General features: G+C 36.3%; 1 protein-coding gene across 30 annotated transcripts in view; it reads right to left on the minus strand.

Moving 5' to 3' along the window:
* The window catches only part of SRSF11 (serine and arginine rich splicing factor 11), a 46732-nt gene that overhangs the window by 9619 nt on the left and 11741 nt on the right, over positions 1–25372 (minus strand). For 7 of the 30 annotated variants that reach the window (XM_084958741.1, XM_084958739.1, XM_084958733.1 and 4 more), the window contains 7 exons: positions 20252–20473; positions 14201–14334; positions 10294–11579; positions 8374–8466; positions 7561–7610; positions 6064–6191; positions 3749–3830 (listed from right to left, as the gene is read on the minus strand). In XM_084958741.1, the coding sequence (XP_084814867.1) occupies positions 3749–3830; positions 6064–6191; positions 7561–7610; positions 8374–8466; positions 10294–10560 (620 nt within the window). In that variant the 5' untranslated portion in view covers positions 10561–11579; positions 14201–14334; positions 20252–20473. 30 annotated transcript variants of the gene reach the window in all.

Consider the following 25372-nt stretch of genomic DNA (forward strand, 5'->3'; position numbering starts at 1 on the left):
AAAAGTAAGTCCATTATTGCAGGTTCCCATTTAAATAAAGTGACTGATAATATAGTTTTAGAAAATCTAATAAGCAAAGGTAGTGTATCAATTTATTTACTATAAGGTCCTGAAACTGCTACTTTCAGGAGCACTGCACTACAGAGCCATTTTGACAGAGTTTATATAAGCTTTTGAAGATTAGAAAAGTATAGAGATTATCATATATTCTAATTCAAAATAATGGTCATTTTATATTCCACGATGCTTAAAATACTACAACTCAAAAAATTTCTTTGTTATGATGTGTTACTACGAGTGTCTAAAAGCACTTTGTTCAGGAAAATAAATGTTTCACTGATATTTCCCATTGATCCTAATTAAAATAGGTCTCCTTTTTAGGAGTTAAACTAAGCTATAAAAGCACTTGTCCTGCAAGGTCAAGATTCTAAGCATATGCACAACTCAAAAGATGTTGGAGGTTTGCTCCTAGACTACTGCAATAAATGGAGTAACATAATAAAGGGAGTCACAATCACTTTTCGGTTTCCTAGTTCATATAAAAGTTGTTTGAAGTTCCTGGTGTGGCTCCCTGGGTTAAGGACCCGACATAGTGTCCATGAGGATGCGGGTTTGATCCCTGGCCTTGCTCAGTGGGTTGAGGATCTGGTGTTGCTACAAGCTGCCGTGTAGATTGCAGGCAGGTCACAGATGTGGCTTGAATCTAGCATTGCTATTGCTGTGGCATGTGCTGGTAGCCACAGCTTCAATTCAACCCCTAACCAGGGAACTTCCATATTTCATAAAAAGCAGGTGCGGCCATAAAAATGTAAAAAGTTTTATTTATTTAGCATTTTAAAATTTTATTTATTTCCACTGTACAGCATGGGGACCAAGTTACACATACACGTATACATAATTTTTCCACTGTCGTGTTGTAAGTATCTAGACATATTTCTAGTGTTACACAGCAGGATCTCATTGTAAATCCATTCCAAGAGCAATAGCTTGCATCCATTAACCCCAAGCTCCCAATCTCTCCCACTAAAAGTTTTATTTATACTATACCATAGTCTATGAAACGTGCAATTGTATTATACCTAAAAATCAGTGCACATGCCATAATTTTTAAATATTGTAAAAAGTTTTAAAAATGGAGTTTCTATTGTGGCTCAGTGGGTTAAACCCAAGTGTAGTCTTCGTGAGGATGAAAGGTTCAATCCTTGGCCTTGCTCAACGGGTTAAGGATCTAGCGTTGCTGCAAAGTGAGGAATGGGTTGCATATGCAGCCTGGATCCAGTGTTCCTGTGGCTGTGGTGTAGGCATGCAGCTGTAGCTACAATTCAACCCCTAGCTCAGGAATTTCCATACGCCACAGCTGTGGCTATAAAAAGAGGTGACATATTCTAGATTTGGGTTTTTGAAAGACATCTTCATTTTATTTGCTTTTTAGGGCTGCACCCATGGCATATGGAAGTCGAATCAGACTACAGCTGCTGGTCAATGCCACAATCACAGCAACACCGGATCTAAGCCACGTCTGCGACCTATACCACAGCTCAAGACAATGCCAGATCCTTAACCCACTGAGCGAGGCCAGAGACTGAACCCGCATCATCATGGATCCCAGTCAGGTTCGTTGAACCGCTGAACCACGAATGGAACTCCCTTTTCTTTTCTGAAAGATATCTTTAAGAATGAGATGGCTAGAGAAAGGGGGATGAGAGAAACACCACATGAAACAATCCTGTAACATGCTGCTACAGACTAAATGTTTGTATCTTCCCAAAATTCTTATGTGAATCCAAATAGCCAGTGTGATGATACTAGGTTATAAAGGCACAACTTTCATGAACAGGATTAACGCCTATATGAAAAAAGTCTCAGTGACCCCCTGATCCATTCCATTACGTGAGGACATAGCAAAGAGACAGTGGATTATAAATGAGGAAGAAGGTCCTCACCAGATACCAAATTTGCTGGCACCTTGATCTTGGACTTCTCAGGTTTCAGAACTGTGAGAAATAAATTTCTTTTGTTTATATAAGTCACCTGATCTATGGTATTCTGTTATAGCAGCTGAACTGACTAAGACACAGTCCAAGAACTGACTTAACAATGTTATAGGGTCCATTTCAAAATAATAAGATATGATTTACCTTTCCCACTGTCAACATTTGCACTAATGTTGCAAAAGCAATGGTGGTGTAAAAGTACTGGCATCTCCTTCTTACAAATCAAGATAGTGGCAACTAAACTTCCCTATTAGTTACTGTATTCTTCTTCACTGGCAGCATGCATTTGCAGTAAACAGAGAAAGAAAAAAAAAAAAAAAAAAAAAAAAAGGAAAAACCCCACTCCTGACATTTTCACTAAGAATGTTCTTGATAAAGCAGTAAAAACCATTAATTTTATTAAATCTAGTCCCCTGAGTACTAGTAAAATACTATTATATAGATTTAATACTGTTATATTAAACCTAGTCACTTGGAGGAGTTCCCGCCATGGCACAGTAAAAGCAAATCCGACTAGGAGCCATGAGGTTACAGGTTCGATCCCTGGCCTTGCTCAATGGGTTAAAGATCCAGCGTTGCCATGAGCTGTGGTGTAGGTCGTTGACGCTGCTTGGATCTTGCTGTGGCTGTGGTGTAGGCCAGTGGCTACAGCTCTGATTAGACCCCTAGCCTGGGATCCTCCACATGCCATGTGTGCGGCCCTAAAAAAAGACAAAAACAAAAACAAAAACAAAACCATCTAGTGGCTTTGGGAATATTCTGTGCAATGAAATGGAAAGTACACACAAATCATTTCTGATACTTATTCAAGTTCAATGACTGTGTCAAGGAAGACACTCCTGTAATTTGAGTGTGAGTTTATCTAACAGGCTTTTGCCAGTAAAACATCACCTTTACTTAAAAGAACAAACTGACATATCAGTTTTTCAAACTTGGGTATTTGGCAGACATTTTCATAAAAGAATGAATAATGTTTATCATTTCAAGGAAAACACATTTGTTAACAATGGTAAAAGCTGAGCTTTTAAGAGAAAATTAAATTTTGGAGAACCTGAACCCACTATTGTGAACCTGACAGCCTCCTAACATAAAACAAGATATGTTAATATTTGAAAACTTGAATAATGAACTAAATTATTTTCCAATTCACAAATGTCTAATGTTACAAAAGCATGCCCGGGAAAAAGATCCAAAATATAAGAAAGATTAATAGATTTTAAGTGTCTCAGGAGTCTAGTGGAAAGTCAGAACTAGAATTCAAGTCAAGTTTCAAGTCCATTAGTACCTTCCATAGTACTAACTGATTTCAGTGCTCAAATCTCAGTGGCTTCTTCCTATCTCTGGATTTCTTTTTTGGGGGGGGGGGGTTGTTTAAAGTATCAATCACCTTTTCAGCCCATATCTTTTCTTCATTTGTATGTATGTCAACACTTACACTCTGTAACCGCACTTTCGCCAGGAGCTAATTAGGTTATCAAGTAGCAGATTAAGCTATTACATTTAGAATGGATAAGCAATGAGGTCCTACTTTATAGCACAGGGAACTGTATCTTCTGGGATAGAACAGGATGGAAAAGAGTATGAGAAAATGTGTATATATGTATGACTGTGTCACTATGCTGTACAGCAGAAACTGGCACAACACTGCAAATCAACTGCACTTAGATTAAAAAAAAAAAAAAAAAAAAGAATGTGACATGCAGAAATCGTTTTTGTCTAAGGTACAACCCACTACCAAAAGCAATCACTCTAACCTGTGCCTAGAAGATGAGGGCGTCCTCCTCCTCCTAGAACGTGATCTTGACCTTGAGTGCCTTCGTTTTTCTTCTTTCTTATCTGGATTTAAAAGGAAAGGAATTTGAATTTAGAAGTCATTAAGTAGGAAGATTGTTCCCATTCAGGAAGTATTCTAAAAACCTAATACCTTAATTTTTGTCTTTTACACATGCTCTTTAAATTCAGGTTGCCAAAGGTTCCTTTGACTATTTCATCTGCCAGACTTATTAGGACGCTGTAAGGTGTCATCCATAAAACCATTTATGAAAAGAATTACCTTTCTTATTCTTTACTCTTTAGAGGTTTCTAAATCAGACGAGTCCCTTTTTCCATTCCCAGACTCTACTTTTATCTAAACACAGCTACAATTATCCCAGATTAAAACTTTAATCTTCACATGTTTATGTATTAATAGTACCTCCCGCAAAAGTACTTGTGTAAAAAATATACTTAAAAATACATTTATAGGAGTTCCCGTCGTGGCGCAGTGGTTAACGAATCCGACTAGGAACCATGAGGTTGCGGGTTCGGTCCCTGCCCTTGCTCAGTGGGTTAACGATCCGGCGTTGCCGTGAGCTGTGGTGTAGGTTGCAGACGGCTCAGATCCCGCGTTGCTGTGGCTCTGGCGTAGGCCGGTGGCTACAGCTCCGATTCAACCCCTAGCCTGGGTATCTCCATATGCCGCGGGAGCGGCCCAAGAAATAGCAACAACAACAACAACAACAACAAAAAAAGACAAAAAAAAAAAAAAAAATACATTTATAATAAATAAAAATACAGAAGTTAAAATTCTTAGTCCAGCAAAAAGTTCCTTCTTTCATTCATCACTTAGCTCTAGGCTCCTTTCCTAAATAAGAGTCTAATAAACAGGCACAACGTTTGGCCCCCATATCCAGAAAGTAATGATTCATGTGCACTTTTCACTCTATTTCTGTGAGAGAACTGGATTTTTAGTAAGCTAGCTCTCTTCTCAATCTCTCTTCTTCCTTACAAATTTTTAATTGGGTAAGTTAGGGAATAGAGCTAGAATGATCTGTTTTTAAATAACACATAAATTCCTTTAACTTAGGACCTAAAAAGATAAATAAAGCCACACCATTCTTTATACACAGACTATTAGCTAAGTGAAACCGAGTTCCTCCCTTACATTTAGATCATTTCATTAATAGAATTCAATATGTCATTATTAATAAATTTACAAAAATCTTGGGGCAAAAATTAATAAAGAAACCATGTTTAGTCATTTCAGTTATGAGTTTTCAATGAAAACAGAAGCAAGTGTTCTTGTTTTGGAGTCACACAGGTCCAGAGTTGTCTATCTAAAGTTCCTACTTTTGCCATGTGACCTTGGGCTAATTAGTTAATATTTTGGTGATTAAATAATACACACAAAGCATTTGGTATTAACTTACGCATGATACTTTAAAAATTATTTTCCTAATACTATATATATATAAAATACCATTTATTAGTGGAGTGAAAAATATAAATAGAACATTTTTAATAGGAAAAAAAAATTTCAGGACCAAAGATCCAAATACATATAGGTAGACAATGGGATAACCATTCATTTCATCTCAAAAAGATAATCTGTAGGAGTTCCTGTCATGGCTCAGCAGAAACGAATCTGACTACTATCCACAAGGATGCGGGTTCAATCCCTGACCTCACTCAGTGGGTTAAGGATCTGGTGTTGCTGTGAGCTGTGGTATAGGCAGGCAGCTGTAGCCCTGATTTGACTCCTAGCCTGGGAACTTTGATATGCTGCGGGTGTGGCCCTAAAAAGCAAACGACCATCTGCAAGAATAACACATTTGCTTTTCTTTAAACAAATGGCAGACACATCTTTAGTAGGTTTTCTTGGTCAAATGAAAGACTAAAAACCAAAGAGCCTGCCCCAACTTACACGAATATAAATGATTAAAAAACAATCAAAAAACCACCAAAACATCACACCACGTATTAAATAATCCCAGGCAGTAATATTTTTGAAGGAATCATTCCCTGTTTAGGGAGTGGGCATTGTCTGTGTTGTACCCTGGTAGGATTTTAGTAACATCCCTGGCCCTGTACCCACTAAAAGCAGTTGGTACCAGTATGACAACTACCTGTCTCCTGATACCTCCAAATACGTCTGGGTGACGACCCTACCCATACCACCCGCCACATTCCAAATGAGAATCATAGTACTATATGATCTTTTACCAAAATACGGAAAGTTAAAACAAACAAACAAAAAAACTAGAGTATTATTCAACAAATTTCCAAGCATAATTGCATAAAGCCATTTTACCTGGTTCTATAGCAGCAGAAATTAAGGACTGTGCTTCTCGTACTCTCTTCATGGCTTCCTCTATTTCTTTACTAGAGGTATCTGATTTCAGACTTGGTGAAACAAGACCAGCAGCTACATGATTCAACCTGGATCAGAACCAAGAACTGTTTGTGGAATATCTTAAAACGTACTAGCATTTCAAAATTTTGGTAGGATTTGCCTTAAAGAGTGTTCCACAATAATTTTATAGTAAAATCATATATAGCATACTAGCCTTTTGAATATTTACAATGGCACCTGCATTTTAAAAGACTCAGAAACATGTTGAATTAAAAAAAAAAATCTATTTAATTTTGCTGAACATCCATTAACTTTCCATACACATTTTGAGAAGTGTTAGTATATGGGAATATGCTGATGCTGAAGATTTTTGATTAACAGAACTTTCCAATCATATTATGTAAAAACTTTCTACATCATCATAATTTGTTGGGGAAGAGCATTACACGTTTGCAAATGAGGAGAAAATGAGACAGAAGCCAACAAGAGCACACAGAAATTACTAATGAAATTTCTCCCTGAAAAGGCTAAAGATGCACCCCTTAAGGGTTTACAGAAGTAAAAAATACTGCAGACACCAAAACAAGGATGGTAGTTATTTGTGGGTAGAGTGGGAACTATAATAAAGAATGGGTACCCAGGGGGTTTTAACTGTATTGGTAATATTTTATAAGCTGGGCTTTTTACCTGATAATTTTTAAGGAAAAAAAATGCCACTAACTACTATAATCAAATCATTCTTTCTCGCCTCCCCCCATATTCTCCCACTATAGTGACTTTCACAAGGTTAGAAAGAAAAAGCATTAAGTTTAATATACTAAGAAATTACTAAATAATGAATTTGTGATAGCTAACAAGTAGGAGATACAACAGTTATAGCATGAAGAGAACTTTTCAAAGCACCTAAAAGATGTTGACTATTAGATGTTGACTAAATGTGATATTACTACTCTTTTAGCCTGGGCTTTTACTCCTTTTCCCTCATTTCTATCTTCCTCTAATTCATCCCCTAGGGCTTAGTTAGCTTCTCTGATCTTTGAACTAAATTCTCCTTGCAGTAAGTTCCCACTGCACTCCTGTACTTCCAGTTGGATGCACATGTTTTGCTATAATTAATAACTAGAATATAAATGCTATGAAAAGTATCTACTATGAACCTTATAGTAGATACTCAATATAATTTTTAAAATGAATTAACTAAAGATAAAACCTAGCTCTTTTCTTATCATCTTAGTTTAAGCTATTTACAATGATTCTCAAGACTTACACTAAGAAATTACACCAAAACAAAAGCCTTTATACATGAGCTCACCTCTGGATTTTTCTCCTTGTTTGTAGAAAACATAATTACGTACTCATGCCTTAATTTTATTTTAGCTATCAAAAAATAACTGTTCTCTAGACATTCACATACTGCATCTGTATCACCAACAGAAACAAAGAAAAAACCCTTACTTGGGATCAACAGTACTCATAAGCTTCAGCAACTGGTCTGCAGCAAGAGACTACAAAAACAAAAATGTAACAGTGAGAACACATAAAACGATAAATGATTGCTATTTTATTTTTTTGGTATGTTTCAATGTCCTTGGGACAATCTGGCAAACCTATAAAAACTAACATATTCCAGGCACGACAAATGACCAACAGAAATATAATGCTAGCCAATACGTTATATAAAGTATTCTAGTAGCCACATTAGAAAAATTTCTAAAAGGTGACATTAGTGACTACAGTACTGAATATCCATAGCTGTTTTATCAGGTTAAATATGAAGATTATGAAGCTCTATAGTCTAGATTTTACCGGGTTACTTCTTGCTTATTTTAAGACTTTCTGAGGGAAAGTAACATTTTAAAGAAATATGTAAAATAAAACTGAAAGTACTCAGTAATCAAAAGATTTCCATAAAGACTTTAGAAAAAAATTAAGCCAAATTACAGTGAGAGCAAACAAAAAACTTCCAAGTGTGATAAAACAAATTTTGAACACATTCTCATCCTTACACGACTTTTGTTCTGACTTTTAACAACACTGATGAGGTGTTGGCTTCCTTCTCTACTTTGAATTTTATAAAATGACAAAATCTTTAATGGGCAAGGGGCTAATAATGCAATGACCTCTAAAATCTTTCATTAACAAGTTTACATATGAAAAAATTATTTCTATAACAATTAGTTATCTCCTGTTCTTGAAATGCAAACATTCAATGCAACAAATTTGTTAATTACAAAAATGAGCTCAGAGGTGAAGGGCATTAAGTTATACCTGAGAATTCAAGTTTGCTCCAGGAAGCCCAAGTGCAGCAAGGGCAGGATCAAGAGTAGGAGCTCCCAAAGCAGCCAGTGGAACAGCGCCGATCTGTGAAATTTCAAATTTTATTTGTTTAAAATTTTGTTTCTGTTCCTCACAACTGGAGGGCTAGTCAACTTTTCTTCTTCCCCCATTATAGGGTCAGATAATAACTAGTTTAAGACTACAGGCTACGTGGCTCTGTTACAGCTAATTTAACTATGCCACCATAGATCAAAAACAGTCATAGGCAATACATAAACAAATGTCCACTGCTGCATTCCAATAAAAATTAACCAAAAATGGGGGAGGGGTGTCCCTGGCCCAAGAGCTATAGTTTGCCTAATCTGGCTATATGTAATGGCTTTATTTTTTATTCATCACAGCACAATTATTCTTAAAATCAGAATTCATAAAAAAATTAAAGTTTTTGATACATTCTCATGCTATTTATATTTATTGTTTCTTAGCTCCAAATCCACTGTTTTTTGCCCTGTTGTGATAGTGAATGCAACAGCCTTATAAACACTAATCTGACGGCTAGCATGATGTTAAGCTGTAGGGGGAGCTGGAAGGACACTAACTGTGGAAGAGGTTTCACTTTCTAGTTCCTATATCCCCTTTCTGTTACTGCAATAATACAAGGGATACACAGTGGCCTTCACCTCAGCAAGTTTCAGTGCTATCCTCTTAGGGAGCTTCCCAGCAAGTTCATGGCATCCCAGAGAACTTCTCTATTATCTACTCTTTGGAAGGAGGTCTGAGTCTTAGCTTCAAGGAGGAAGAGGAGCCCCTTCATCTAAATGTGTTTCTTGTATTTTCTTCCTCAGCCCTAGAAGCAGCGGTTGTTTCCTATTCTTGCAATTCCTGTACTCATTACAGTTCCCTTAGTAATCTCCTCTTACTAGTCAGTAATTCCTTAAACTCTTCCTCTTCAAATTATGGTATGATTCAGTCATCTGCCAGACATAATTCTGATTAATCAATTTAGTGCACACGAACCATGCAAAATCCTACAGCTTTGGGAGTAGTCTGACCTTTTCTACAAGCACTGTGCTAAAACCTCTCCTAGTTTCATTATTATTAAGTAAATAAAAGGTACCAAACTTCCTATAATTTAACTGTTTACTGAGTACAGTTAAAATATTGATAATGCAGTTGATCCTTGAACACCCCAAGTTCTAGGGGTCCTAACTCCCCATGAAATGAAAATCCACCTGGAACTTTTCAGTCAGCTCTTCATAGCTGATGTTTTGCATACCTGGATTCAACCAACCCTAGGGCCATGTAGTACCGTAGTATATATTAACTGAAAAAAATCCTCATGTTAAGTATAACAAGCAGTTCAAATTCATGTTGTTCATCAATTGTACTATTATAAAAATGGCATAACTATTATCCAGTTTTATACATCAAAGGTATCTACACATTTCCCAGATCCTTGAATTCATCTTTATTTTAAGCCAGTTACTTAATGCAAACCCCAAGAGCAAAAGATCAAAGGGTGTGAAGAAAGAAAAAAAAAAGTCTGAACTTCACCTTAATTTTCTTTCCTGGTCCAAATTAACAAAGTATTTTAAACAACATGTTCAACAGAAGTCTTATACCTCATGAGATTCCCCACCCCCATAGAGTTACTTATAGGCTATTTTAAGAGCTGGGTGACAAAATCAATAAAAGATATGTACAATTTCAGAATGTTCTTAAAATGCAAACTTCCAAGACATTCTCTTTAATATTTATGATTATAAATACAGCCTTTCACAATGCTTTAACCATGTGATAACACTCTGTGAACCATAATCACAATAGCACTTGAGAAGCTCAAATTATGTTTAGCTTTTTCCACAATTCTGTATTGTTTTCCATACTTAAAGAATTCAATAGAACTAATACCTGGGTAAGTGGGTTAGGGGTAGGCAGGAGTCCACCACCAGGCAGAAGACCTGCCACTGCATTAGCTGGTGCCAACAGAGACAAAGCCTTAGTCTCATCAGGAATAACTCCTGCAGAGAAACATCCTCGCATTAGAACACACTCTTTTGCAAGACAGAAAACACACAAAAACACCCAGAAAATGTCTCCCTGATACACCACCTGAGTTTGTTGAAAGTACTTATGTTCGCTAAAATATAAAACTTGATTTCTATGATTATTTATCATTAATTTTATGTCAGAATGAAACTTCAATGTGTGAAAATTTGTTTCCTTTTCTCTACAAATGGTTAAGTTTCTAGAGTAAAAAAAAATAGCACAATACACACTACTTTTTTGTTAACACTGCCAAGATTTCATCACCTGTACTCGATTTTTAAGTCATGAACCAAACGTAAGCAAGCACAGTCGGTTCTCCAGGGGTGTGCTCTCAACTTTCAAAAGCTGTTTTATGAACAACGACTCGTGTCGGCTGCTTCACTATAAAGCACACAGAAAAATCAAGATACACAAGACAAAAAAAGTTTGATTTAGGGGTTAATAATATGGTACAGTTACTATGATTTTCTTTTACACCTACCATACAAATTTTGTAAAAATTAAGAGAAGAAAAGTATGTAAAGGAAATATTCTGTTGGAATCAAGCGTAGGGCTTTTGCTGACTCATGAAAATGAATATGAATGTTTCTGAAGGTCTCTGAATACACACAGGATGTGTGTGTGGGAGTGAGAGAAAGAGAGAGAATAGGTAAAACAACATGGCACATTCCTTACCTGTACAGTAAAATGCTTTATGTTCCAACATGTGCCATGCTAACCATACCAAAAAATGCTTCTATAAAGTGTCAGTTCAAAAACTAACTTAGCCAAACACCTAAAGCCAAAAAATGACATGTATGTCTGTTTTTAAAGCCTAATCTGTGTATTCAGATAAAATCTAAGGGTCCTAAGACAAATATTTAAGTAGACAATTTAAATTCTATCCAACAGCAAAAGCCCTATACAGATGGATTAATCTGTTAATGTGCCCAAGCCCCCAAAATGAGAGTTCAATAATACAATTAAACTACATATTTGCAAATACCAGTAGTATTTCTGTAATACATATTAAGAAACTGCATCTCATCATAAAACATACAATATGTACAGGGCACTTAAGAGAAACTGGATAAGCTGCAGAAGAAAACTGTTGGGTGGTATTTTCAGCAGGGCCTGGTATATAGTTCAGGCTGAACCAGGGAAAAGAACTGTAAAACACAACAACAAAAAAGAAAAACCACTGTTAAATAAAGGTAATGGTTCCTTCCACCTAAACTGAGAAGTGCCGATAATATAAACAAATGTATACTACACAGCACTGTTATCTTGCTTGTGTCAGAGCTGTCATCAATTTAGATACCAAGAGTTATGAAGGGGGGGAGAGGGGAGAAGATCATTTAGATACAGGGCATTAATGCATCATTATTAACAAACCTACAAAGATTATGGGATAATTTTGCATGCAAAATTATGTCTCAAGAGGATATTAAGTTAACATCTTACTAAAATTAGTGCATTTGCAACATTTCTGGCAAACTAAATTCCTCTTGAATTTACTGAGAGACACCTGGTAGAAGATCTGCATCCATTAAAAAAAAAGTCATGCATCTGATCCTCTGATTAAAAAAAGACTATTTAAAAATAAAACTACAATTTAAAAATAGCAATGAGGCCCCTCACCAGTTAATTTTCATGCGTCAAGAGTATTTTTTTTACTGCTGCTTTGATAGAACCATGAAATACTGCATGAATGTGTAGAAACGAAAGAAAAAGAAACAGACAAAAGAAACAAACATTAACCAAGGAACCTAAATAATCCCCAAATCCATTACTATTAAGAGTTCCTTCCAAATCCAGCTATCTCAATTTTACCAATTAAGACTACTCCTTACCGTAGAGGCTTTTTTTTTCCCCCCAAATAGACTTTGCACCTATTGTTTTAAAACACTGACCAAGAAAGAACCAACACCAAAGTGTAAGAGCTAAAACCAGGGTGAAGGGTGACAAAGGGATTGAGGACCTCAGTTATTTAGTGGAGGTGACATTAATACAGCATACCATACTAGTAATTAAATACACTAAAAAAAAGATTCCAGAACTAAACATTTCTACAATTCTATATATATATATTTTCCCTAAATATTTCACTTGCTAAACAGATCCAAAAAAATTACTAAAGTCTAAAAATACTTATGAAAGTCAGATTTATATGATATACTGTATTATGTTCAGGGCTTGGGATACTGAGCCAATAAAAATTCTTTAAATTTAAAGGCTAACTAATGTTTTGCAATTTACTCACATGACTTGACCCTTGTTCCAAAAGTTATGTTCTACATTTTACTTATCCTAAATTGGAATTCTGTAAATTTTCTCTTGGGATAAGTCTTATCTTACAACAGGCACACTGATAAAAAAGAAATTGCTTAATAAAAACAAACTAACTTGTTTCAGCACACACACACATATATATGTATATATATTTTAAAAAACCCTTAAAATTGGGCTCATACACTTTAATATAATGGAGATAGATCGGTTATTATATAGCATGCCTTAACCCATCTATGAATGCAACTTACTTCTTTAGAATACCACAGAGGCAATTTTTCTAAGTTTTAAGGACCAGACACTTCACAACTTTTACAAGGAATGGTGTAAATGTTCACATTGGTATGCAAAGATCTAAGATAGCATCTAAAGTTAACAACATCAAGATTCTGATTCCACTGACCAGTTACACTAAGGGAAGGGGAAAGCATTTAAATCCTGGTCAGCATGTATGTCAATAAAATTCAGTTTTAACATATTTCAGTGACTTCTTTGAATTTATAGTTACCAAAAAGCAAATAAAGTAGCAGTACATTGGGAACAAACTAATTGTAAAATATGCCTTAGAAAGTTTTACAAAATGGAATTAGGACAGTGCTGTCTTGTCACAGTGGCTTTTTTAGATCCAAAAACCCTGCTCATTATTTTTCTGTCAAATTACTTTAACAGCCTAAAATGTAAAAAGAAAGAAAATGTAGTTAACAAATGGTTACACCGGGAAAACACTTGGGGGACTTGAGTGCTTGCTGGCCTTTAGTTAATGTCTAGAATCCCCTGTAGCTGCAGAGGACCCACTGTTTTTCAGTCATCTGGAAGAGTTTTGCATTTGCCTTCTCCACTATAAAAATCACACACACAAATAACAGAGAGAAGAATTTATTATTTAGAGATATTCTAGAAAATATAGCAAGAATGAACAAGAAAATCTGGCATAAAAACAAAACACCCAGTGCCCATCTGGCACCTAAGCTATAGGAAATCTTAAACTTTCATAAAAACCAAAATCATTGTGACCCTTGGTATACTGGAATTCGATGTGGGATATATTTTTTAAAGTTATCAGTGAGAGGAATCACTAAGGAAATAAAACCAACCTAGTCATATTTATTCAAAACAGAAATAATATCATGCATTTATTTGAAGGATTCTGTAATGTGCATGGAGTGAACCATTCACCTTCAGGACTTTTTCATAAAATGCAATGTTAAATTAACTAAGCAGATGTATCTTAAGGAATTACCATCAGGGATACAATTTTAATGAACTTTAAAATGTTTCAAAAGAATGCAAAATGTTAAACATCTTATAAAAACATCTGATTTTGAATTTTGAAATTAAAAAACTGTCTTCAAGTAAAAATATGGACCACAGTATAACAAGGGTTTCAAAATGTTAACAGCTTATATTTTTAACATGCTACTAATGCTCACTCTAAAACTACACTGAGGTAGATGGTCATCATAGGATGCCCACAAAGATAGTTAAACAAAGCACAAACCTTCTGCATATGGTACGACTATCAAAGCTCTGTCAACGAATACAGTGTTTGTCAGATGCTGTGCCACAACTGCTGAGTCTGGATCATGGAACTTAACAAAGCAGACACGGGATGAGACTGGCAAAGGCGAATCACTAAAAAAAAAAACAAAACAAAACAAAAAAAAAAAAACACAAAACAAAAAATAGATAAAAGAGAAAAATTATCAGCTAAAACACAAACAAATGATTCACAAATACTTGTAGTCACGAAGTGAAAGAGGCAGATAAAAATTATGTAACTGCACATACTAACCAGATTTTAAAAAAATGACATTTCTAATTAAGTACTACCCACAGAAATGACTGTAGCAAATTGCACCTAGACAAAAACACTGTATCAAGCTAAAACAGTTTGAAAAAGTCTCAGAAACGACTGCAAAATGTCAACATCTATTTCATAATACAAACACTAGCCTTTTAAAAACACAGGTAACAAGTAATATAATAGTTTTAGCTTAGAAAATTTTCCATTATGGCTAACTTTCCAGAGTTAAAAAAAATTTCTTTCCACTTCAGGGACAAAAGAATGTCGTGGGAAAGCACATCTATTTGACAACTGAGTTTTCTTGACCTGCCTATTAAATGCCCTGACCTTTCACCTACAGAATATTAGAACTCCTAGACATTATAAATAATTAAGGCTCTCTCACTCAGAGGACTTTCACAAAATCACACATGGGGATAATACTCCACCCCCTACCCAATACATTAGGCAAAATTTCAATAAGCAAAAGTCACTTTCCTCAGCAATTGCTTTCTTATGTAAAACAAAAACAAGTTGCTAAGATGCAAGTAGTGATAACTCAAAGTAAGAGTGGGGAGCAGGGCTGTTGTTTCCTAAAATAAAAGGTTGTTGAAATTTCTGCCCCTAAACTCTGTGAAAGGAAAAGATTAAATAAAGACAGGGGTTGCCCTCTAACAGCAAACCAAAAGCTATTTGAAAATCAATGCCCTAAAACAGTAATAATCATGTCATCCTTCCTTGGTTTACAACAGAATTAACGGTGGTGGGGGAAAAAAAAAAATTAAATCAAGATCTCTCATGAATGAAGTACTGCAGTCTCTTTTTTTAAATTCTACCTGACAATTTTAATATGCACACAGAGTACAGAACCACTGCTTTAACAAGCCAATTACATCTTGAGATTCAATAATGAAAAGGGAATTCTCTTAATATTTTTCAATTATTAGAATGGAGTTATTGTTAACTTTTCTGAGTAAATGAGATTTTCATTTATAAAAAATGTAATGACATCATATTTGGTCACACTAAGTATTTCAGATATAAGTATTTAAAAAGAAAGTTTCTTATAACTTGGGTGCAATATGAAAATTAAAACTTATAATGTGAAGACCAACCTGAAGCCAATAACCTGAGAACTCTGTTAAAATGTCTAATGTAGATTAATTTCCCTAAACCGCACTGTCCACATTAGGCATGGATCCTTATCGAGGTTCAAAGCAAAGCTGTCAATATGTAAATCCAAATGGATTTAAGCAATTTTGTTACAGAAGATACTGCCAAGTGTTTTTGAGAGGATACAGTGTTTTCTTTTTAATGTGAAGTCTTAGCTGTCTAAAATTTAACAATGTTGTACCTAGTATAGTGAAAAGAATGCTGCTTTATTAGTTTTGGTACTAAAGTTACACATAGCCCTTTGCATTTCTTTTCGGACATCTGCACTTTTACCACTAAATTCAAAAGTGCTTCAAATGTTTATGCTCTTAACACCTAACACGATGCCTCGGGAAGTAGCAAGCACTTACGTGACAGCTAGCATTTTTTTGACACCATCTACTGTCAACTAACTATAAGAAAAAAAAATGACTGTCAAACAATGGACTCTTAAAGATAAAATATGAACAATTTAAATATGGAAAAGACAGTCACAGAAAGACAACACAAAATGGCAAATATTGACCTCTCCCCATTTTAGATGGTCTTGTTTAAAACCATTGCTATTTGGCCCCACAATTAAACTGTTACATTTTCTCAGTTAAAATTGATAAAAAAAACACGTTACAATAGAGAACTGATACAGGAAATTCTTTTCATACTCTAGAATTTTGCGCAAGAATCACTTCCAAAAATATGATAGTCTACTCATCTTTAGGAATTAACATAGAAGAGGCAATGCAGTTGAAAAAGAACTGAGGAGCAAGATAAGTAAGCCTTCTGTGATGCTTTCCTCCTTAAGAGTAGCGGTGGTACTGTTTCTACTGTTTCTTAAAAGTGTCCTCTAAGAATTGTTTCAGAATCTTCTGGGATTCACACATAAAATTCAGATTTCTGCTTTCCATCTCAAGCCCACTGAATCTGAGAATCCCTTTTTTATAAGAAGGCTTTGATTCTTAACAAGACCCCCACTACTGTTCATGCTTACTAACAAGACCCCCACTACTGTTCATGCTTACTAAAGTAGAACTTTTGGTTGGTTGTTACTGAGCTAAGAGATTTCTGAGCAGAGAATTTTGAGCTTATAAACAAAGCATCTCCTAAGCCACCACCCCCACCAAGAGCAAGTGTATGGACTGTGTTGACCTCCCATGCCCTTCTCCTAATCGTAAAGAAACACAGTAAAATGCTGCATTTATTAAAACAAAACCTAAAAACTTTAAAGGTAAATCATGTTCTCTCCCCTCCCTAACTATATTAAATTACTTATGTGATCATTAAAGTATCTACTTTTGGTCACTTCAAAGTCAGTAATGAATCTGCAGTGTTAAAGTAGCATTCAATTACTACATGACTGACATATGCTTCCCAGGGATTATTTCATAAATTATGGTCTCCATTCTGAAATTCCACTAAAACCAAACATTTAAAGAATACCTGCTAGGTGTAAAATGATTTCACTCACAAGTTGTTTGGCTAAATCAAGGAAATCCTGATCAAGAGGTAAAAAAGAATCATAACATAGGGGTTCAAATACTAGTTCTGACACCAGTAGAGGAGCCTGGGTAAACAAAAACAAGCTATGTGAATTTCAGTTCACTCATTTGTAAAACAAGGTAAGATACCTCCTTCCTCTGAATATGTAAGGAATGAGCAAGATAAAAACACGAAAGCATCTAGCATGTAACAAACAATGTTGAATTTCAAATACGTTATTTTAGGAAAAACTAGAATCAAAATGACCTTTTCTTCTAAAAGGAAGAATAAGAGAATACTGACAGATGCTTTAAGATTATCTATAGCTAAGGCTATCACACTGAAAAGTGGAATACTATTTCTGGTGAAGACAGAGCATATTACCACTGGGTGAAATTATAGGCCAGCAATTTCTGGCTTAAAAGAACCAAGAAATAAGTTCAATAATGGAGCAAAGGGAGAAACCTTCTTGAGGAGGCTTGCCGGTGAAGTGTTTGGCATAACCACAGTCTCAGGAATTTTTCCCTCACACAGGCGTTTATAACTAAAATTAGAGTTTCTGCAGGTGTGGGGGTAGGGCTTCATCATGTAAGTACTTTAAAAATGCCCCCTCCAGGTAATGCCAATGAACCCAAGGGCTCTCATATTCTTAAAGAGTGAGGAAGTCAGACTTGTCAGTTGGTGAATGGTTCTACAGAGAAAAAGCTGTTCAACTGAACAGAGGAGGCAGGGAACAGGGGTGAGGTATTTTTATATAAGGTGATTAGGTGACCATCTGGGCAACAAAAGAAAGCAAGAATGTCATGGTCATGTCTAGAATAAGAGTTCCAGGTGGATATGAATTCCTTTTGGGAGAAATACACACACCCATTAAAAAAACAAAACAAAACAAAAAAAAAACAGTAAATCTGTTTAAAATCAATAGAATTTTATATAATCTGAGCCATTCAAACTTATTCTATGAATAGAGTAAATTTTTGGAATTTTTTGGAATGATGAACCCCCTTAGACTACTAGGACCCCATAGCACATTATGCCTGGCAAACTACTGTTGAGAACTATAGTAAGGTTAAAGAAACTGCCAATAAAGCTTTTATAAATTGTGCAAGTCAGAATAACTACTGGACTTAAATTATTAAAAAAAAAAATCATTAAATGAACAAAAGCAAGCATCTAACATTCATGCTATTCATATTGGAAAGGCCAAGATAATGTATAAATACCTTCCCTGTACATTTTCAGAAGAGAAAATGATCTGTATGCCCCAACATACATGAAAGAGTCAAAGAGCAAAAATGCGTCAACATTTTTCTCTTCCTCCCAGTACAGGGAAAGGAATCCTCTTAATGCGTGGCACCCCAAGTGCTACAAAGCAAAAATTCAGAATCTGTTCCATCCTGACTCCCTCTAAGATAGGGATCATGTATTAGGCAAAAAAAACCTCTTTGTCATCTTTTTATAAAACATCATTAAAAACAACATCTTCAAAATAAACAAAGCATGTTATAATAAGCAACTATAAAAAATTCTCAGTGACTTGTGGGACTGGAAATAATTCTTCATAAATCCAGTATCCCACATAGTTTTAGTAATAACATGATTACAATCAAGTAATCAAAAATACTCAGATGTGTCACTTTTATTTACTCCCATTTTACTGGTTAGTTTTACTAATGATTTAATAAAGAGTATGTTGTGATAAAATAACAGCAGAATGTCTACTATGAAAGGTATTTGTCCTTCATTGTTATAGCAAATTTCTGCCGAAAATAACTATAACGAAACATGCTGTTTCCAGAATTCTACACTTCATGTAAATAACTTTGAAACATCCCTCCACAGATACATTCCCTCCAAATTAAATACAACATGTGAAAACATCAATATCATCTAAAAACACTTAAAAAAATTTTTTTTTCTTTTTTCTTTTTAGGGCGGCACCCGCGGTTCCCAGGCTAGGGGTTGAATCAGGAGCTGTAGCTGCTGGCCTACCCCACAGCTACAGCAACGCCAGATCCGGGCTGTGCCTGTGACCTACCCCACCGCTCAGGGCAACACTGGATCCTTTAACCCACTGAGCAAGGCCAGGGATGGAACCTGTGTCCTCATGGATGCTAGTCAGATTCGTTTCCGCTGAGCCATGATGGGAACTCATTTGAAAATACTTTAAGTGATAAAATATGAAAATACTTAACGAATACCACAGTATAAGCAACTTATACTAGCTATTTTAGAGAGGCATACAGAGGGTAATGGTTTATTGCAGCCGCAAGAGTGGATCCCTGGAGAATTCCAACATCATAGAACTCTCATTGTACAGCGAGGGGGTACTGAGTACACACTGACCATAAAATCAGAACTTTCACTCTTCCCCAAGAGCACAGTACTGTGTTGTTTTTGTTCTAATATTTATCACATCTTATCATAGCATCCATAAATTATTTTTTCTTCACAGTTATTGCACTCATTTAATATTTGGTGATAAAAATAAGAAATGTGAGACAACAGAATAAAAACAAAAAGCATATACACTTAAAAAAATTAACATTCTATAAAATTCCTTCCGGAGAACAATTCTTAAATATCATAAATGTATCCATTATTTAAACAAAGGAAAAGCTTAGATTTCAGCTATAACTCATTTTGTCATAAAAAGCACTCAAGCTCTCTGAATTAACTGTCAAAGAGTATTAACTCTGAATTATATTCACTGGACCAGAGTTACTAAACAATATTTAGCAATAAGCGAACAACAGCCTACAAAGTTCAATATCAAATTCTCATAGAGAAGAATGATTGTTAAACACTTAATTTTTAAAAAGACACGAACCTATATACAAAACACATAAAATGTGCAGTTTGTCTTGCTTTAAGTGCCTAAAGGAGGACCACGCCGGCACAATTTAAGGGGAAAAAAAAAAAAAAAGAATTCCAAGACTAGCCAGTGTTCCCTAATCCCCCGAAGCTCGGCTCTGTATTAGTAGGCCTTACTTCCGTAAGTAAACCCAACAGCCTGCCTCCGTTAAAGCTAAAGGAACCTAGCTCTAGGAAGCACTGACAAGGCCCCAGGAAATGGTGCGGGTTAGGCCCAGGCTGGGGAGGAGTTAAGCAGAAACGGTGATGGTGGACCATACTCACTCAGGCGGGAAGAGGCGCAGTTCGTCGATCTTGCCTAGGAAACCGAAGAGGGTCCGCATCTGCTCAGAGCTAGCGCTCGGGGAGACATTAGTCACCTGGATTACCTCGGTGCCGCCGCCTCCGCCGCCGCCGCCTCCGCCCCCCGGCCCGCCGCTGGGGCCCGGGCCCGCAGTGCTGGGGACGACGGTAGTGTTGCTCATGGCGCTGCTCGCGTTCTCGCTCCTGCTTTAACACATCAAACACACAACAAACAGTGAGAGGGAGGGGGAAGAGGAACCGGTTCGCTGAAGAGAAGACAGAACGGTGTCCGGAGCTACAGCCGCTGCTTCCGTCGCCGCCGTTTCTCCTCCCTGCCGCTCGCCGGGGGAGGCGGCGGGAGAGGGAGGAAAAGAGCGCGCGAGTTCGAGACCACGAGAAAACAAACGGCCGCCCCCACCTCGCCTCCAACCACCTCAATTGCTGCCCGAGTTCCCCCAGAATGCCTTGCGGGGCAGGGCGCGTCACCCTCGGCTCCGCCCCTCGTCGGCCCAGCAAAGCCTCACTCCAGCTAGTGAAACGCGAGGGATTACGCTCTAAGGCGTCTCAGCGCCCCCCCCCCCCTTTTTTTGAAAAAAAGCATGTGTTCACTCCTCACCAAAAACTGCACACTTTAGCAACCATTCTTATTAAAAAGTCCACGATATTTATTTCTTTATAGAGTATCTGCAGATCTGTCCAGTTAGTAATGAAATTTACCTCCTAGCTTTCAAGATTTTCCTCCCCACCCCTATAAAATTTTCTGAAACTTTACTGTATACAAATCTTGGTAACATTAAATGTGTAACGAATTTGCTTTGTCAGTAAAGTCAGAAAAAGATATTTTAATGTTCACATTACAGCTTTATAAGCTAATTGCACAAGTTCACTTTAAAGAGCAGTTTATAATACCTAAATATATTTATGATGAAAATTTCTAATTTACATGCATATCCTTGCTTAAGGTAATTTTGAAGCTTTTGACTATGTAGCTATTCTTGCCTAATTTTTCAATCTCATGTGAACTATTCTCCCACTTCCACCCAGTGTTGTTATCCAGGGACTTGCAGTTCCTCAAAACATGCCAAAATCTTTTCACTGTGCCTTTACACAAATTATTAATGACTTGCCTCGTTTTATCTAACTGCAGTCCTCCATAAGGGCCTTCCTTGCCTCACTGCACAACTTCCACAAGGAGAGTTAGGGTTTCTTTCCACTCAACAAAAGCTTGTATGTATTAGTTATATTGACGTGTATCCCCGACAAAGCTCTGAGTTTTCTGGGTCAATTTAGGACCTAGCAAAATGTCTATCACATAGTCAATGTCCAACAAATATGTTGAACACACGCCTTAATGACAGTGTCATTTATCCTAAGGCAAGTGTTAAATAATTTACTTGATGCTAGATATTTGTAGAGATGAAAACCTGAGGCCTTCTAGAACACTTTCATTTGTAAATACCTCTGTGGAATAACGCAGCTGAGAGTGTAATTTTTGAGATATTAGAAACCGAAGTTACTGAGATTTGGATGTAGAGCCAATCTGCTAGGTTTACTTACTAGTTAAGTCATTATGCTAGTTTTTTTTTTCTTTTTTTTTTTTTTTTAGGGTCGCACTCACGGCACATGTTGGTTCCCAAGCTAGGGGTCTAATTGGAGCTATAGCTGCCGGCCTACACCACAGCCACAACAAGGCCAGATCCAAGCCGAGTCTGTGACCTACACCACACTCACTGGCAACACCGGATCCTTAACCCACTAAGCGAGGCCAGAGATGCAACCTGCAAACTCGTGGTTCCTAGTCGGATTCGTTTCCACTGTGCCACGACGGGAACTCCATTTCTGCTAGTTCTTATATGAAGGGATGGGTTGGTTGAATGTAAGCCTAGCAAAATTACAACTAATTGAATGTCATTCATAAATGCGTACCTGTGACTATAAAACATGTCAGATAATTAAGTTTCTTATTTTGAATCAGACATCTATAACTACTAATTACAGATTCTTGAGAGTTTGATAGAATTAATTGGTTTATAGGACCCACAAAATGGAGGCCAGCACAGTGGCTGGGCCCACAAAACAAATCTAAACCTAAATCAACATGCACTTATAGGAAACATCTGTCAAGGAAACCTAATATAAACAAATGGCAGTCTTCCACCTGAGCTTTACCTAGCTTACCTTCCCCTAAAAAACAAGACACACAGCCTTACAAGGAGATTCTCCATCTCCTGGCCAAAGCTTTTCTAATCCTCTATAAAACTCTTTTGTGCTCTCTTGCTTGTCAGGTGCTACACTCCCCTAATCCGTGGTTGTTTTCCTTTGAATAAGTGACATCAAACTCCTTACTAAATTGTTTTAGTTTTGTCACTTTACAAGTTTAACACTTATTAGAAGTGGCTATTATGTGCCAAGCATACTACAATGTTCTTTGATAAAAGGACAAATAACACAAGGGCAAGATACATGGCTGTCATTTTTTTTTAATGTTAACATTTTTTTATTCTCTGTGGTGGATATGCAGAAATCTTTTATTCTACACTTTTCTATATGTTTTATATATTACATAACTAAAATTACAAATTCAAGCCAAAGAAAAATAGTTTCCATGATCATCTTTTACATCATCAGAAGCCCGTTAAGTATAACTTAACATACAAATAGATGGTGCTTCCATATGTAGAAACAGAGAAGAAAAAATAATCTTATTCTAATAAGGAGGATTTCTGAATATTTCATTTGGAAACCATCTAGCAGCTAAAAAAATATTGGACTTAAAAGTCAGAAGACCAGCTTAAAATACTATCTTGTCATTAACTGTGATTTGAGGAGATTTCACTTCACTTTTAAAAAGCTACTTCAGGCAGAAGCTGATAAGGAGCTGAATCATAATTTTGAAGATCTTTTAGGTCAAATAAACAGATCAAATAACTAAATAACCACCTTGTATTATCATTGTCTTCTCCCCATAGGAATGAAATACCTAAAGGCAAGTAACAAATATATCAAAGAAAACAGCAAATATATTCAATCTATACCAGCTTTATATCACTTTAGATTTATTTAGGCTCCAAATTAAACAAGATTATAAAAAGTGCAAAACCTGTAAACAAGTACCACACCTGTCTTATTTACCTTAATCCCAGGATCATGAAAATGTTAAAACAAACTCACAAATTCCTTCAAATATTATGCACTAACTATGTTTCAGGATTTTCCTAGCCACTATGAATACTGCAGAGAAAAAAGAAAGGCAATGTTCTTGATCTCATGAAATTCTAGGTCCAATAGGGCAAACTCTCAATAAACAAAAACAAAGACGTAAGGGAGTAACATACTGTTATGAAGATAAAAGAGGATAGGAGATGGGGGAGAAAGGGTTATCACAGAAGAGACTTTATTAAAAGGAACAAGCAAGCCATTTGAATTTCTGGGGGAAGAATAATCCAGGCAGTGGAGATAGCCACTCAGAAAGGTTCTGAGGGTAGTAACAAGTTTGAAGCTTTCAAGGAAAGCAGGAAGACCATTCTTTGTTGACCAAATGCTTTCCAGTTTATATTTCAGAGAAACTTATAAGATGATCCTGTCAGTATCATGTGGAAAGTGAAGTGAAAGAAGAATGCACAAGCAAGAGCCACAGCTCATTTTTAAGAGCGAGTCTGGGAAGGTTTCCAGTTATATTCGAATGAAGAATATTACCAGTTTACTACAAGTTAATGCTATTTTCTAATCCAAAATAAAAAGTAACCTGCCATTTTGGCTTGTAGTCATATTACGGCCTATTAATCATTACTTAGCTTAGACATACACTTTATAGTCCATGATTTCCGACAGGCTTTTGAAATATAGAAATTAAGACTACTGATAGTAGGGCTTTATTGCTCACAGGTGGGGACCTGCCACTACCACCACACAGCTAAGAAAAACCTAAAGCAGTGCTTGATATTGGAAGGAAAGTCTGTTAAGGAATATTAGAAAATAATACTTTATGCAAATCCTCAAAGACAATACCAATCCTCTCAGTCATAATGAACATGTTTTAGTTCTTTCCAGTATCAAGGTTCTAAAAGATCTCATGTATAAAAGAATGAAACAAGCCTCCTATCTTACACTACTCACAAAAATTAACTTGAAGTGGACTAAAGACTTCAGTGTAACACCTGAAATTATAAAACTCCTACACAGGAAAAAAAGTTCGCTGATGTAGGATTTAGGAATGACATCTTAGACATCTAACGCATAGCCAACAAAATGAAAAACAAGTAGGACTACATCAAACTAAAAAAGCTGCTGTACAGCAAAGAAAACCATCAATAAAATTAAAAGACAACCTATGGAATGGGAGAAAATATTTCCAAACCATATTATCTGATAAGGGGTTAATAACTAAAATATACAGGGACCTCCAAAACACCTCACATCTTAGAATGACTAGCATCAAATTGAGTAGATAAATGCTGAGAAGTATGTGGAGAAAAGGGAACCCTTGTACACTACTGGTGGGAATGTAAACTGGTTCAGCCACTATGGAAACAGAAACACTATGCCAAGATACCTGTATCCCCATGTTCATAATTGCATCATACACAATAGCTAAGACATGGAAACAACCTAAGTGTCCATCAACGCATGAACAGAAAAAGAAGTTGTGGTCTATATACATATGTATATGCATATAATGGAGTATTATTCAGCCATAAAAAAGAGGAAATCCTGCCATCTGTGACTACATGATGGGCTTTAGGGCATTATGCTAAGTTAAATAAGTCAGACAGAGCAACACAAATACTGTATGATCTCATTTGTATGCGTCTCTAAAAAACAAAGAAACAAAACCAAACTCATAAAAAAAAAGATTAGATTTGTGGTTTTCAGAGGTGGGGGTGGGATAAGGGAGAACTGAAAGGTGGTCAAATGTGGGGAGCCAAGAAAATGCAGGGACTCAAAACAAGGACCTTGCCTGACAGCAGAAAAACCTGAAGGCAGGTTTCTAACCAAGGAAGGGAGCTCACCTGAATGGTACAAGCTGAAGGTGGGCTCCTGGTCAGGATAAAAAGCTCACCTGAACAGTTCAAGCTGAAGGTGGGCCTCTGGACAGGATAAAAG

Source organism: Sus scrofa, chromosome 6 (genome assembly GCF_054392235.1).
Source record: "Sus scrofa isolate SSC_HxYL_T2T_F1_AM1 chromosome 6, Sscrofa_HxYL_maternal_Yorkshire_Landrace_v2.0, whole genome shotgun sequence".
Classification (NCBI taxonomy): Eukaryota; Metazoa; Chordata; class Mammalia; order Artiodactyla; family Suidae; genus Sus; species Sus scrofa.